Source organism: Rhineura floridana, chromosome 7 (genome assembly GCF_030035675.1).
Source record: "Rhineura floridana isolate rRhiFlo1 chromosome 7, rRhiFlo1.hap2, whole genome shotgun sequence".
In the NCBI taxonomy this organism is placed as follows: domain Eukaryota; kingdom Metazoa; phylum Chordata; class Lepidosauria; order Squamata; family Rhineuridae; genus Rhineura; species Rhineura floridana.
The window spans coordinates 58,648,307-58,662,421 of record NC_084486.1 but is presented as its reverse complement, the minus strand read 5'-3'; the positions used below and the strand labels follow the sequence as shown (position 1 = coordinate 58,662,421).

The 14,115-nt window shown below is 38.2% G+C and overlaps 1 protein-coding gene across 11 annotated transcripts in view; it reads left to right on the top strand.

Annotated features, from left to right (window-relative positions):
- Positions 1-14,115, top strand: part of PTPRE (protein tyrosine phosphatase receptor type E) — a 216,312-nt gene that overhangs the window by 183,340 nt on the left and 18,857 nt on the right. For 10 of the 11 annotated variants that reach the window (XM_061635661.1, XM_061635671.1, XM_061635663.1 and 7 more), the window contains 7 exons: positions 748-824; positions 951-987; positions 3,227-3,324; positions 4,579-4,698; positions 5,379-5,542; positions 9,685-9,820; positions 13,300-13,449. In XM_061635661.1, coding sequence (XP_061491645.1) covers positions 748-824; positions 951-987; positions 3,227-3,324; positions 4,579-4,698; positions 5,379-5,542; positions 9,685-9,820; positions 13,300-13,449 — 782 coding nt within the window. The remainder of the gene's footprint in view (positions 1-747; positions 825-950; positions 988-3,226; positions 3,325-4,578; positions 4,699-5,378; positions 5,543-9,684; positions 9,821-13,299; positions 13,450-14,115) is intronic. The other variant, XM_061635662.1, reaches the window with a different exon arrangement.

Genomic DNA, 14,115 nt, shown 5'->3' with positions numbered 1-14,115 from the left:
GATGGGTCTTCACAAAACCAAGGAGAGGGTCCATTTCTCCAAGGTAGGAGAGGATATCTGGGTACAATCATGTCAACTGCCAATATTGCCTCCGAATTCCAGAGATAACCTAGACATGTCATTGTATACTGTCTACATATTTGCCAACTGAAGGTAACATTTTGAAGTAGACTCTAGTCTATGTAAATGCATGTGGTACAATAAACCAATGAACCCATTGCTCTTTAAGGTACTTTTTCTAATGACTTTTTGCATTTGTATTCAGAATATATTATATTGATGGTTGGGAAAGTATGCCACATTACCTAAGCCATATGAGTACAGTAGGGCCCCGCTTTTCGTCAGCCCACTTTTTGGCATTCCGCTAATATGGTGGCTTTCAATTAGAGTAAGGCCCGACTCATACAGTGCTTGTTCTGCTTTTATGGCGTTTTTCGGGCATTGGGCGTCATTTTATTGATGGAGTTCTGCTTTTCGGCGGGTTTCGCTTTTAGGCAGAGGTCTGGAACGTAACCCGCCGTATGAGTGGGGCCCTACTGTATGTGGTATTATACTATGAGGAAGCTATGACATTTATAATCAACTTTTCGTATGGTGTTGCTATTGGCTTAAGAAACAGATTAGGTGGAATAATGTTGATGGGGTTTGTTTTGCTCTGAGAAGAAAATAATGCATTTCAGAAAGTTGTCAATGTTGTGTCCATATTTGCCATAAAAACTTCTAATTATGTATGTTCTTTCTTTACAGATGACCATTCCAGAGTACTTTTAATGCAAATAGATGGCCTTCAGTGCTCAGACTACATTAATGCTTCATACATAGATGTAAGTGGATAGCTTTTCTTATTTTTCTTATTAAATTGCTAGGTAAGCAGCACATTGACTGTTTTCAAATTCGTATTTTAAACATATTAGTTTAAAAAAACACTGAATATATATTTTGTCCCCCAGGGCTACAAGGAAAAAAATAAATTTATAGCAGCTCAAGGTATTTCCATTATTTCATTACTTCTGTTTTTTATGTGCAATCAATTTCAGAAAATGTGTATTTCAGTCCCCTCTTCTGCCGAGTCTAATCAGTTCTTTTTAACAAAGTCAGATTTTGAAGATTTTCTAATTTACAATTTCATTTTACTCAGTGTAATGCAACATTTCTAGGGTCTTGCTAGTCTGCAGGATCCCACTGCAATACTCTATAAATGTGTTGCCTTCGTTTAGAAGTTTCTTTCCTTTTCTGTTTTTTTATCGTTAAATTTTAAACCTAAACTAATATGGTAGGAAACAATGTCCCTCTAAAACTAGAATGAAAATCAGCATACTTCTAATAGTGAACTTGGATGGTTGAGGCCTACTAATTTGTAAGAAAAATGCGGCCACCAAAAAACAGTTTCTCAGGGGCTCTCTAGGTATGTGGAAGAACAAGTGTTTAAATCTTCGTTAAAGCAAGCCTGTTGGCTTCCAGGACCTATGAAGTGTTGAGGGCATAGAACTAAGAACATTCCCAATGATTGCCAAAGGCTCTTTGCTGACGCCTTGTTTGGAGGGGAGTGGGAATGCAGCTATTGTCCAGTCACAGCTACATTAAAATCCCATACTTCTTCATTATACTATCTGTAGCTCTCACTTTTCCCTGGGAGAAAGAAAAAAAGGGGGTTTCTTAAAGGAACCAGGCATTGAGCAGTCTGTGTGAATCAGAAGTCTAGTCTTGAGGGTAGGTTAAGGTCAGTTGAAAAAAGAGAGGAGGCGTAAGAGCAGGAATTGCCTTGCAGCTTGTAATATCCTGGAGATGAGGGTTGGGGTAATAATAACATGAGGCTAGAATCTCATCCTACACTATTCTCCCCCCCTCCCACCAATACACACTTTATAGTTGTATAGCACTAAAACACTTGGATTCAGGGCAGGAGAAGGTTTTAGGAGAATAGGAAAGTCCTTTGCAAGTCTCAAAACGGCATTCGAGGGCTCCTGTTCCAGGCTGGCTGATGCAGGACACTTTGAGATGACCTGTTTATTGAGCATAATGATTTATTAGCAAAAGGTTTGTGGGGAGGTTATGCAGCGTTTGCTATTTATTGAGCATGCATTCTGATTTGTTTGCAAGGAGGGTATGACATTGTCAAGCACTTGTTAGCCCGCACTTCCCAGTTCATTTTCTCACAAAAAGTCTGATTTGGGGCAATGTGTGTCTGTTGCACAAGACCTCTGAGTCCACTTTAACTATGCAACCTGAATCTGCCAGATTGTGACTGAATTCTTCCACCCACAAAATAGCAACAATCTGGAAGCAGCCATGGTACAACATTTTGTTATGGGATCCCACTTGTCCAAACCTGTTGTATCCCCAGCTGCATAAGATGTTACTTTATAAAATAACATAAAGATTGGATATAAAGTGCAATTTTACACCCAGTGTTCTTTATTTGCATATTTGTTTTTAATGTTTTAATTGCTGTAAACCGCCCAGAGAGTTTCGGCTATGGGGCGGTATATAAATGTCATGAATGAATAAATAAATAAATACATTTGTTAATATGCACTATGCATTGTATTGTTGTTTTACATTTGTACATTTTGTGAAAGCAAATAAAAATAATTATTAAAAAAGGAAAGGGAGATTTTGGATAGTCAAAGATAGCATGGTCATGATGTCATCATTTCTCCTGTGAACTAGAACCAGATGTCCCTGTTTTGTGAGAAATGTTAATTTTTGTAAACTGTGTGAAGATGCATAACTCTACTTTAAACAAACAGTCAATATGGTAAACACGGGTTTATCAGTCCACTTCTATATAATGAAAACCCTCCTTGTGTATGAACCTACCTATTGCATAATATTTGGGGGCCCTGCTCTGATTATCCCCTCTTCTGAGGTTAGATGGGTGGCAGCTGAACGTTTTCTGTGACTTTGGAATAGCTTCTCAATATTTGTTTGCATGGCACACACACAGGTATTATTTAGTTGCCAGGTGAAGACCATTTTATTTTCCTGGGCTTTTGTTCATTCATGCTCATGGCTGGTTTTTCTATTGCTTTAATATTTATTGTTGAATTGCTTGTTTGATTTTTATGGTCTCTAAATCTTTTAAGCTGCTTTGAACATTATTAAGGGAAAAGTGGGACAGAGACAGTTTTAAATAAACAAAATAAAAATGCTTTTTTTCTTTTTTACAGTAGTATTCCTTGCGTTCAGTATAGTTTTTTATTCAATAGCTGTGTTGTATGTGTAGGTCCTAAACAAGACACTGTAAATGACTTCTGGAGAATGATATGGGAACAAAAGTCTGCAACTATTGTCATGTTAACAAATGTAAAAGAGAGAAAAGAGGTAAGCTACCTTTTTTTAAAAAAAATGTCCTCCTCTTGTGTGGAGTTGTCCCATAGCCCACTAGACTGTTGTTACTCGTGCAACCACTTCCTGTTCCAGTTCTTTAATAAGACTTGGGTCTCTGACACAATTACTGCAAGTATGGTAATTTAAACGAAAACTTTCTTACTTTTGAAAAAACCACTGGTGACTAACTGAGGAAATTAATGCTCTTTGTGTCATTTCTGAATCATATTTTCAGTCAAAAGGGCATTTGCCATGTTAACATTCAAGCATTAGTCCTGGCTTTATAGCAGTTGTGAATTACTTTTAGATATACACAATTTTCCTTCCGTTGCTAGAAAAAAATATTCTTTATTCTGCATTTATTTACTGCCTGAGAATATATATCTGTGTACAGTTAGTAACATGTATTTTAAAATAGTAGTTAACTGTGTTTGTTGTGTGTGTGGAGGGATAAAAATACTGAGAATTATTTGACTGTATTTTTCTCTTCCCAATTCACTGACATTTTTCAATTGCCCAATTTTGCTATATCATAGTTTCTAGAAAGCAATTGTGACCTTTCAGGCTCCAGTTTCCCTTCTAGCACATTTACTAGTTCATTGAATAAAGCTAATTAAAATATAAGATGAAATTTCCCAGCAATCTGCCACAGTATAGAAAATTATGGTTGGTGTGTATCCATGTGTAAATAAATTTCCTGTTTATGCTTTTTAGGTAGTGAATTAAAAGTGAACATGGTGTGTTTGGAAACTAGAAAATAAATGTCCCAATCACTAAGAATCCTGAGCCTTTTTATTGCTCAGGGATGACCTCTCCTGGCATTAACAGAGAAATGTTGACAAGAATTCTCAATAATTCTCTCTTTGTATATAGTATAGACTTTTAAAAGAAGATATGTAACCACTGGCTACAAATATCCTAGGCGTCAAATAACTGTAGTCTGAAATGATCTAGCATGTCATATTCTGTAATGAGCCCTACACCTGAAGAAATTGGCTTTTAAAATTCAGAGAGGGATGAAGCAATATCTTAATGTGTTTTTGTCCTTGGATATTCCATAACTTATTCTGATCTTACTGTGAATAATATCATGAGAGTTAGGTTGTCATGACAGTTTCAGTTTTAAAATTTAAAAGCATACCTTACATGGATTCAGCATAATTATGTCGTTTGTACCCTGTCAGTTCTTTGATGAACATACATCACAGCTTGACGTGGTATGTGTTTGTGTTCTTAACATGTACATAGGACAAATGTTTCCAGTACTGGCCTGATCAGGGATGTTGGACTTATGGAAACATCCGAGTTTCTGTGGAGGACTGTATAGTTCTTGTGGATTATACTATACGGAAGTTTTGTATTCAGTCAGTAAGTAATAACTCAATATTACTTAACAGTTATAAAACCTTCCTGATTTGTTTTTTCTCTAAAATAAGTATTTGGAATTTTATGTTTTTGTTGAGGGAGCACTCAGATGAAATATTAGCTTAATGCTTACCTAAATTTTATTAAAACGATGCCTCTAATCAAATTTCATTTGGAAATCTTGCATAGCTTTTGTTTTCATTCTGTCATTAAACACTGAAGGCTCTGGTAACATTCTGTCAGCTCTGGAGCTTCTTTTGAGGGGAAAGTATCCCTAGTTCCAAACAGAGTGAATGGTTCCTCATCCACTTTTGAATTCTGGGGTAGGGGTTAGTGGTGCTTTTAGGTTAAAGTGCCACTACAGAACACTTGCTGAAAAGACCAAGAGGACATGTGGGTGCATAAAGGCTAAATTGTAAGTGCAAGATCATAGAATATGATTACTACTTACATGGTATGGATGTTAAAGTAGATGCCTTAATTTGAAGTTTCAGTGCTTTTTATTGACAACTGAGTGACCCTGTAACTACCTTCATTGTTTTCTTTAAACTGAATATTTTATATGCTTTTACTGTTATGTATTTTGAAGAGGTAGGGATCGGTCACTATAGTAACTATATTATTTACTGATTCTAGCCAAAGAGAGAAATGGTCAAATTCCTCTTTTGTTTCTGGGTCTTTAGCAGGTTTCTGATGGCTGCAAAGCTCCAAGACTTGTTACGCAGCTTCATTTCACCAGCTGGCCTGATTTTGGAGTGCCTTTCACCCCTATTGGAATGCTGAAATTCCTAAAGAAAGTAAAATCTTTGAATCCTGCACATGCTGGACCAATTGTGGTTCACTGCAGGTATGTACATATATTTATGTGCAGGTACACATACACACATGCTCCTAAGTCTCTTAGAAGATTGTTGTGGGAGTGAGCTTAACTGGAAGTGGACAAAAACAGCTTGTTTTAAGGAACAGGTGCCTCCTTAATGTCTTTCTGAGGGCTTTTCAAACTATGGTTTCTGAGAAACCTTAAAATGAGCATACAGGTTGTTGTCATTAGAACTAGTGTCAGGAAGTGGCATTTTTTCTGGATCAATATTGTCAATATTAAACCAACTTTGGCAGAAGTAAAGATTTCTCCTTATTCAGGAAAAGAAAGATTCTGAATTTTTTCACGCTACATTGCAGTTTGCTTAGTGAGAGTGGTCAGTTTATAAGATATTTGGAATCTTCAATCAATCAATCAATCAATCAATATTTAGAATCTGACACTTGATGTTCAAAACAACTGCCGTGAAACTTCAATGCTGGAAGATTTTTCATCATATTTGGTTGTTTGATTAGTTAAAGTGTATTCCAAAGTTGACCATAGCACCACTTAAACTTTCTTGTTTATAATGGCAATCCTAACTCCACATATCTGGGAGTAAGCCCACTGAATTCAATAGGAGTTACTTCTGAGCAGACACGGCTAGGATTGTACTGTTGTAAAGCTGCTTGAAAGGCTGTTATAGTAAAAGGAGAAAAGCAGAATCTGTTTTGAAAAACAAAAGATGAACATCTTCGTTGTTGAGAACTGTTGAGATTAGATATCTGGCATTGGGCCCATCCAGATGTCCTTTTTATTGTTTGTTCATGATTATCTGTGCTCATGATGGTATTGAGGCTTTCAATACTGTTTGCACCTGCAAAGGTTTCAGAGTGGACATACTACTTTGTTTCTAATCACTGTATGCCCTGTAACTTCCTGCTGAAATCCTGTAACGTTTTATACCACATGTGTTCTGGTTTATATTTTATCCTGTTTTTGTTATGCTATCGTGCAAGGGTTCCCCTCCAGGTGACAGTAACACAATAACATTGGGGAAGCATTGCAGAACAACTACTACAGGTGAATGATGTGTGGATGGTCCAGTATAAATCCATTACTATTACTGCATCAGTGACATGCTGCAGAATACACCTACAAAAACAACCACCCAACCTGGTCTGGAAGGACCCATAGAAATGTTGTTCAAGTGTTTTTTATCTTCTTGTGGCCCAGATCTCAAGTGCTGAGTATTGTGTTCAGAATACACATTTAGCTTCTCCCTATCAGTGGCAGCCTCTCCAAAAGTTTACTAAATGACAGTTGCTTCAAGAGCAGCTGCCTGAAGTAAAAACGAACAAAACCTTGCACTATCCTCAACACATCCAGATCTCACTGGAACCCGGTTGGTGTGTAGAAAGACATATTTAATTACTGTGAGCTTAGGAACCAGCCTTTTTCGTGGAATTCATTGCCACAAGATGTAGCGATAGCCACTAGATTAGAAAAAATAATGGAGGATGGAGCTATTAATGGCCATTATACATGATGGCTATGTGGGACTTTCAGATTCAGAGACAGTATGTCTCTAAACATCACTAGGAAGGGCTTTTGCCTTCATGCCATGCTGGTGTGTTTCCTGGAAGCATATGGCTGGTCATTGTGGAAAACAGGATGCAGGATTAGATGGACCTTTGGCCTGATGATTCAACAGGTAATTTTATGTATTTAAGCAGATGCTCTGCCACAGGCAGAAAAGCATTAGTATCTTTCAAAGCCAAAGTATTAGATCAGCTTCTCATGCTCAGTTCCAACATGGTAGTGCACAGGGGGTGGGCAACCCAGGTCAGAGGAAAAATGCTCCCTAGACCTGGAAATGCAATTTATATTAAAGTCTATCAAAAGAGATATAGTCACCCTGTAAACTAGATTCATATATATATTTAAAATAGCTCATTCTACAGAACTTGGCTAACAAATAAAATATATTTATTAAGCGCCAACAGTTTTCTAGGTTAAGAAAACAACACAGTCTCTGCCACAAGCTAGAGACATGATACAAAAGGGGAAATGGATGGGAAATGGACAAGAAAAAAGAACCAAACTCTTCATAGTAATGTATTTATATTGTCCATTTATTTAAGAGCAGTTCCATAACCTTCTACGTAGCAAAATAATTAAGCTGCCAGTAAGGAGGTAGGTGAAGGCAAGCTGCATCAGATCGAGGAAAGATGGGTGATTCATACATTCTTAAACCGTACTTGTGAGTGAGCAGAGCACAACTAAAATGTAAAAATGTTCTTTGTACAATTTGTACCAGGATGCTTAGAAGAAATGGGATTGCTGATAAACTTTTTGTGTATATAATAGATGAGCATTGGTATAAGGAGTTAGAAAGCTGGAACAACAGATAAAAATAAAATTACAGAATACAAGATAAACACAGGATGCCATGCCTTTTTCCTCTGAGATGAAGACTGAAAATCATTTGAGATTATAATTTGATCAGTAATCAGCTGGTATAGCACAGTGAGGAGAGCATGGCTGAGAGTCCAGAGTCTCTGAGTTCAAATCCCTGCTCGTGTCTCCTGGGTGTAAAGGGCCAGCTAAAGATCACCCCCACAGTGAGTGGCTCAGGGGTTACGTGCCCTGACACCTATGCAACAGTGGGCAAGTTGCATAGTCCCAAGGAGCCCAGTTGCCCCCAGCTGGCAGTTGCAGACAAGGAAGCTGCTGGCTTGTGCAGCTGCGGCAAGCTGAGCAGGCCCTAGCCAGCTGGGGAGGACTAGCCTCAGAGGGAGGCAATGGTAAACCCCCTCTGAATACCGCTTACCATGAAAACCCTATTCATAGGGTCTCCATAAGTCGAGATTGACTTGAATCCAGTCCATTTCATTTTTCAATCTGTAGTGATCATGCCCCCTCTAGTGGTTATGTTATTTAATACTATGATAATATTTTGGTATTTCACAGTATATTGATACTTTTTTAGATTTAACTCAAATATTAATGTGGAAATAGTATTTTAGAATTTGGTTCTGCATATTTATCTCTTGATAAGTCAAAAATAAAAGGTGATTCAAGTCCCAAGATAGTTAATGTGGAGCTGCCCCAATCTTGTGCAAAGTGGAGAGCTCAGGGTGTGTCTTAAAGTGAAAAGGGCATGTGTGGGAGGGTGTGTTGAGCCTCCCTCTGTTATCTGCTGATTTCCCCTTCTTAGTCTGCCCTGCAGGATAATTTTTCTTCACGCTGATACTGAAGTGAGCCCAGTTTGAAGAACTACAGCTGGGGGAAGGGCTGTGGGTAGAAAAGCAGAAGACAGAGGGAAGGTTCAATAGCCCCTGCCTACACAACCCTTTTGTCACTTTAAATTGTGCTACAATACCTGTGATTCAGGCACGCCTGCATTTAAAGGCACAGTTTATCACCATGGTATGTAGTTTGGCTATAAGCAATACAAAATCAGTTCAAGAAAGGGGGGAACTATTTGTAAATGTAGTCCAATGGATTCTTGAATCTGGATTACTTTGGGTTCACATCCCGACTTATTTATTTTATTTATTTAGAAAAGTATTTATATACCACCCTCTCGCAAAACATCGGAGCAGTGTATAGCAACACAAAAAAGCAATGCAGAAGAATAATTTAAAAGTCTGGATACACACACAAAAAATTTAAACTTAGAGCAGCCCTGTCTCCTAATCTTTGGTCAAAGAATGAGACCCTGTGTGGTAAGGGAACCTTTGCACATACAGCTGTATGTGTGAACATTTTCCAATTGTACAGGGTTCCAGGTTGCAAGGTAGCCTTCACGCATGCAACCATATATGCAAAGGACCCGTTATTTCAGCCAGCCATATTTTTCACACATACACAAGGGGGCAAAGCTGCTTGGCAAGCCTGTGTTGACAAGCCTGGAAGCATTGCCTGAATAGGGCTCCTGTCTCACAATAAACTGAATGCAATAGGTGAATATTGCTGTCACTAATCATAGTACAAACTCTCTGCTAGGTGATATGCAGGGGTGACCTGTCAGAGTGCTTGCAAGTAAGTAAGGAGAACAAGGAAAATCAGGGATATTCGGTGTAAGAAGTCTTCAGAAGGATCTATAAAATCCAAATAAGTTCCTGCAGTATGTCTTTACTCCCTCTTTTCTTCCTAAATGCTGTTGTGTTTCTTTTCTTCCTAAGTGCTGGTGTGGGTCGGACAGGCACGTTCATAGTAATAGATGCTATGATTTGCATGATGCATGCTGAGCAAAAAGTTGATGTTTCTGAGTTTGTGGCAAGAATCCGCAATCAGCGCCCACAAATGGTTCAGACTGATGTAAGTAAATAAAATGCCTCTGAGGCCACCTTTGTTAATATTTTAAGTTTAAAATGTGAAAAAGATTTTAGTTATCTGTCGGGCTCAGCCAAAATGGAAGGGGGCATTGGCAAATGCTTTTTTGTCAGTTGTGGAAGGCGCAAGAAAGTGCTCGCACAGTGGGAGTGCAGCTGGTTTATATTACCAAAAGAGCAGTACTTCTTTTCAGCCCTAATCTACTGCTGCTTTAATTCTAAATCAGCTTTTATTATCCTCAGTGACATTGTCACATAGCTAAATCTAGTTGGCTACATGATAACATCATTATTCCTAGGCAAAACAAGACCTGTGTTTAAAAAGGGTGCTAAAGCAGCAGCTGATTTGGGTAGCAAATTGGGGTGTAGAAGGTTTTAAGACACATAATGGAAATCTATTTTTTTACTCATTGAACGTATTCCCCCCCCCAAATTATATTTGTTCCTGTATTTGCTCCATTGCAAAATCAATGCAGGGCTAATCAATTGTTGGTGACTAGTATCTAACTTCTATTTTGAGCTTTTTCTGTTTTGTGTCTCATTTATTCCAAATAATGTACTCCTTTCTGATAGGAAACCAATATAAGTGCTAGCTTCTTACCAGATGCACCCTTTCACGCAGCCTATAAAACCTTTAAAAGGGAGAAGGGCTGTAGCTGAGAGGTAGAGCAGAAGTTTAATCTCTGAAATCATAGACTACCATATCTCCCCACCACAGATGGGCAGGACAACCCACCTGTGAATCATATGATGTTAGATGTCATAATGATGTCAGGTGATTGACAGGTGGGTTGTCCCTTGTGCAGTGCTTCCCAAGTGCCCAACAGTCAGCTCATTGTGAGGTGCTCGGGAACTGTAGCAGAAGGGGCTTTGTGGCCCTATGCTCAGCAGAGTTAGGGTAGAAATACACTCACTGTTCAACCGGTTCCAGTATGTCTCCACCTCTCTGTTTTGAAGATGGGGGCACACAACGCTGGCCAAACCCCACTTCTTTTTACTGTAAAAACTGGTGGGAACAGCTTGAGTGTTGTTTTTTTAATTCAGCTTCAAAGAGATTTTGCAACTGATCGGCAGATTAACCTGTTCCTCTTCCAGTTTTAGCTAACGGAAACACTTTGACCTGGTGACTAGTGTGTTTACAGCCTTGCTTTGTGCAGGGTGTTGTGCCCTCTCACCTCACTAACTCACTTTATTAGCACACAGTTTTTATTGCTTTTACACCACCAAATACAGCAATGCTGTGTTAGAGAAGCCTTTCAATATTCCCCCCAGTACTGTTGCCATAAAGGCTCAGGTAACCAGGTAATCCCTGTATCATGAAGGGTAGGAACACACTCACTGTTCTGATCTCTCTCTTCTGAAAATGGGGGCACACAACTAGTCAAACCCCTCCCCTTTTTACTGTAAAACCTGGTGGAAGCAGCTTAGTGGGTTTAAAAAAAATCAGCTTCAAAGTGATTTTGCAACTGATTGGCTAAAGCCTGTTTCCCCTCCAGGTGTGGCTAATGGAAATTCTTTGCTCTGATGACTAGTGTGTTCATAGCCTTAGTCTCTTTAAAGCTCACAGCTATGAATTGAACCCCTGTAACCTGATACTGTTTACTTCCTTCAGGTACCTGCTGCCACCACAGATAACATGTATCTGGTTTAATGTTTGGGTAGCCAATGATGAGGCATGTGTGTGTGAAACAAAACAATATTTATTTAAAAACAGATGTATTTTTAAAGCACAAGTTCACTTTCATAAGTACAATATGTGGTTTCATTAATTGTCTCCAGGTGATTTATTTAGGTTTTTTTTTTTATTAAACTTGCATCCCTCCCTTCCTCCAAGAAGGAGCCCAGGGCAGCAAACAAAAATACTAAAAGCACTTTAAGACATCTTAAAAACAAAAGACTTTAAAACATATTAAAACAAAACATCTTAAAAGCATCTTTTAAAAAAACAACTTTGAAAGCATCTTAAAAAGCAATTCCAGCACATAGGCAGACTGCGATAAGGTCTCTACTTAAAAGGCTCAGTAGGTGCCGAAAAGATAACAGAGATGGTACCTGTCTAATATTTGAGGGGAGGGAATTCCAAAGTGTCGCTGCCATAATGCTAAAAGTCCACTTCCTCTGTTGTGCGGAATGGGCCTCCTGATAAGATGGTATCTGCAGGAGGCCCTCACCTGCAGAGCGCAGTGATCAATATAAGGGGCAAGACAATCTTTCACGTATCCTGGTCCCAAGTTGAGTAGGGCTTTGTAGACCAAAACTAGAAACTTGAACTTGGCCTGGTAGCTATGGAGAACCCAGTTGCACAGTTGATCCAGCAGGGTTGAATGCTGGTCATCCAATTGTGAGATCAAGCTTTAATTCTTCAGGGCTCAGCTATGCAATCGAGTTTGCTATGGGACACTCAGTTGCACAGCCACATCACTACCTGCCCCTCACCTGACATCACATATGATGTCAGATGTGGGGCAGGTGGACCTAGTTTGGAGAAAATGGCTTTTCAGACCAAATATGCCCTGCAGACCTGAGGTTCCCCACCCATGGCCTATATGATGCATGGCAAGAAATTGCTAGTCAGTGTAGACGATACTAAGCTGGATGGACCAGTGGTCTGATTTAGTATAAGAAAGCTTTCTAAGTTCCAAGGATACTAAATGCCTATATGAATTTGATTGCCCTGAAGAGTTCCAATTCTTGCTGTTAGCATAGTCTGATGATTTAGTCTCAGCTTCCATATTTTTAAAAAGTATGTTTTATCCTTTGTGGTTCTAAGTGGGGTTTTTGTGGTTCTAAAATGCTTTTATAGGGTGTTTATAGCAGCTGCTCTGTAGTTTAATGTGGTTTATCTCTCTCCAGACAAATTACTAGCTGTAACCAAGGTTTTTACTTCACTTTTAAAGAACAAAAACAGCATATGGGGGAAAATGTCATAAATATGTTATTACATCATCTAGTTCAGTTGTAATTATAATATATATTTATCATCATGGGAATGAGCCTAGGTGACCCTCATGCTCATGTGACTCCTTTTTTATGTAGCAGTTTTGTTGAACTGCCATTTGTTGATTCATCTAAACCAGGACAAACTGATTAAATCTCTCTTACAATTTAATAAATTACAAAACTTGGTCTTTGAAGCTAGTTTGTTTCAATAATCTATAGTTAAGATTAACCACAGTTTAGGAGTTAGATGTAATGCTAAACTATGATTAATTGAAAATGGAAGTGAAAATTTCCTATCTCTTTGTGGCCACAGCACAGGAGGAGAGAGAGGGAGGCCTAGACTTGTTATATCCAACCACAGCCTGTGTGTAATTTATCTACTGTTTTTAAATGCAGCAGTTGTATTTCTGATTATACAATTGTTGGGGAAACCAGGAGTTTATTCAGCTTTAAAAATGGATATATCATATAAGATTACTAATATTTCAAGTGCCTTGATTTATAAACTGTCCTGCTTCTTTACAGATGCAGTATTCCTTCATTTATCAAGCCTTACTTGAATACTACCTCTACGGTGACACAGAACTAGATGTGTCCTCTTTAGAAAAGCACCTGCAGCCATCGCACAATGCAGCACCAAATCTTGTCAAACTAGGGCTAGAAGAAGAGTTTAAAGTAAGCATTACAGACATTTTTACAAAGATTTCAGGCTCACACCTACAATGTGGACATGATTAGTTTTTTACTCTGATTTTTAAAAACTTTTCACTTAGAAGTTTGGGCATACATATATCATTTAATTTTTGGTGATATCAGTCATGTTATCCATATCTAAAATATCTGGAATTAAGAGTATAGTGGAGGTCCATTTTAAAGGTCATTCAATTTATGCTTTCCAACTAACAGTATCTAAAGCTATCCTTGTATATTTTGAGTTCTGCTGAATTTGCAAATAACTGAAAATGAACAAAAGTAATTTTCCCTTCACAGTGTAGGTATCTATGTAGGTTTCTCACCTTCCATTCATAGACAAGTTTGTGGAAAATCACTTATCGATGTTCAGGTTATTTGTGCAATACTTATTGTTCAATATGTATATACTAATTTCAGTTGCAATTAGTGATACAAGTTACATGAAATGGATCTGTATATTTCCAGCCCCAGAAAATGTTTTTTATAGCTATCTCCATTGTTTGCAGAGAATAAAAGAATTAATGGTTACTATATGATGCAAGTTTCCATTTTTTATTGCTATCTGTAGGTATAATATAAGACAGCATGGATAAAGGTAGAATTCAGGTGTATCAACAAGAAATCTTTCAGAAGAACAGATTATCATGA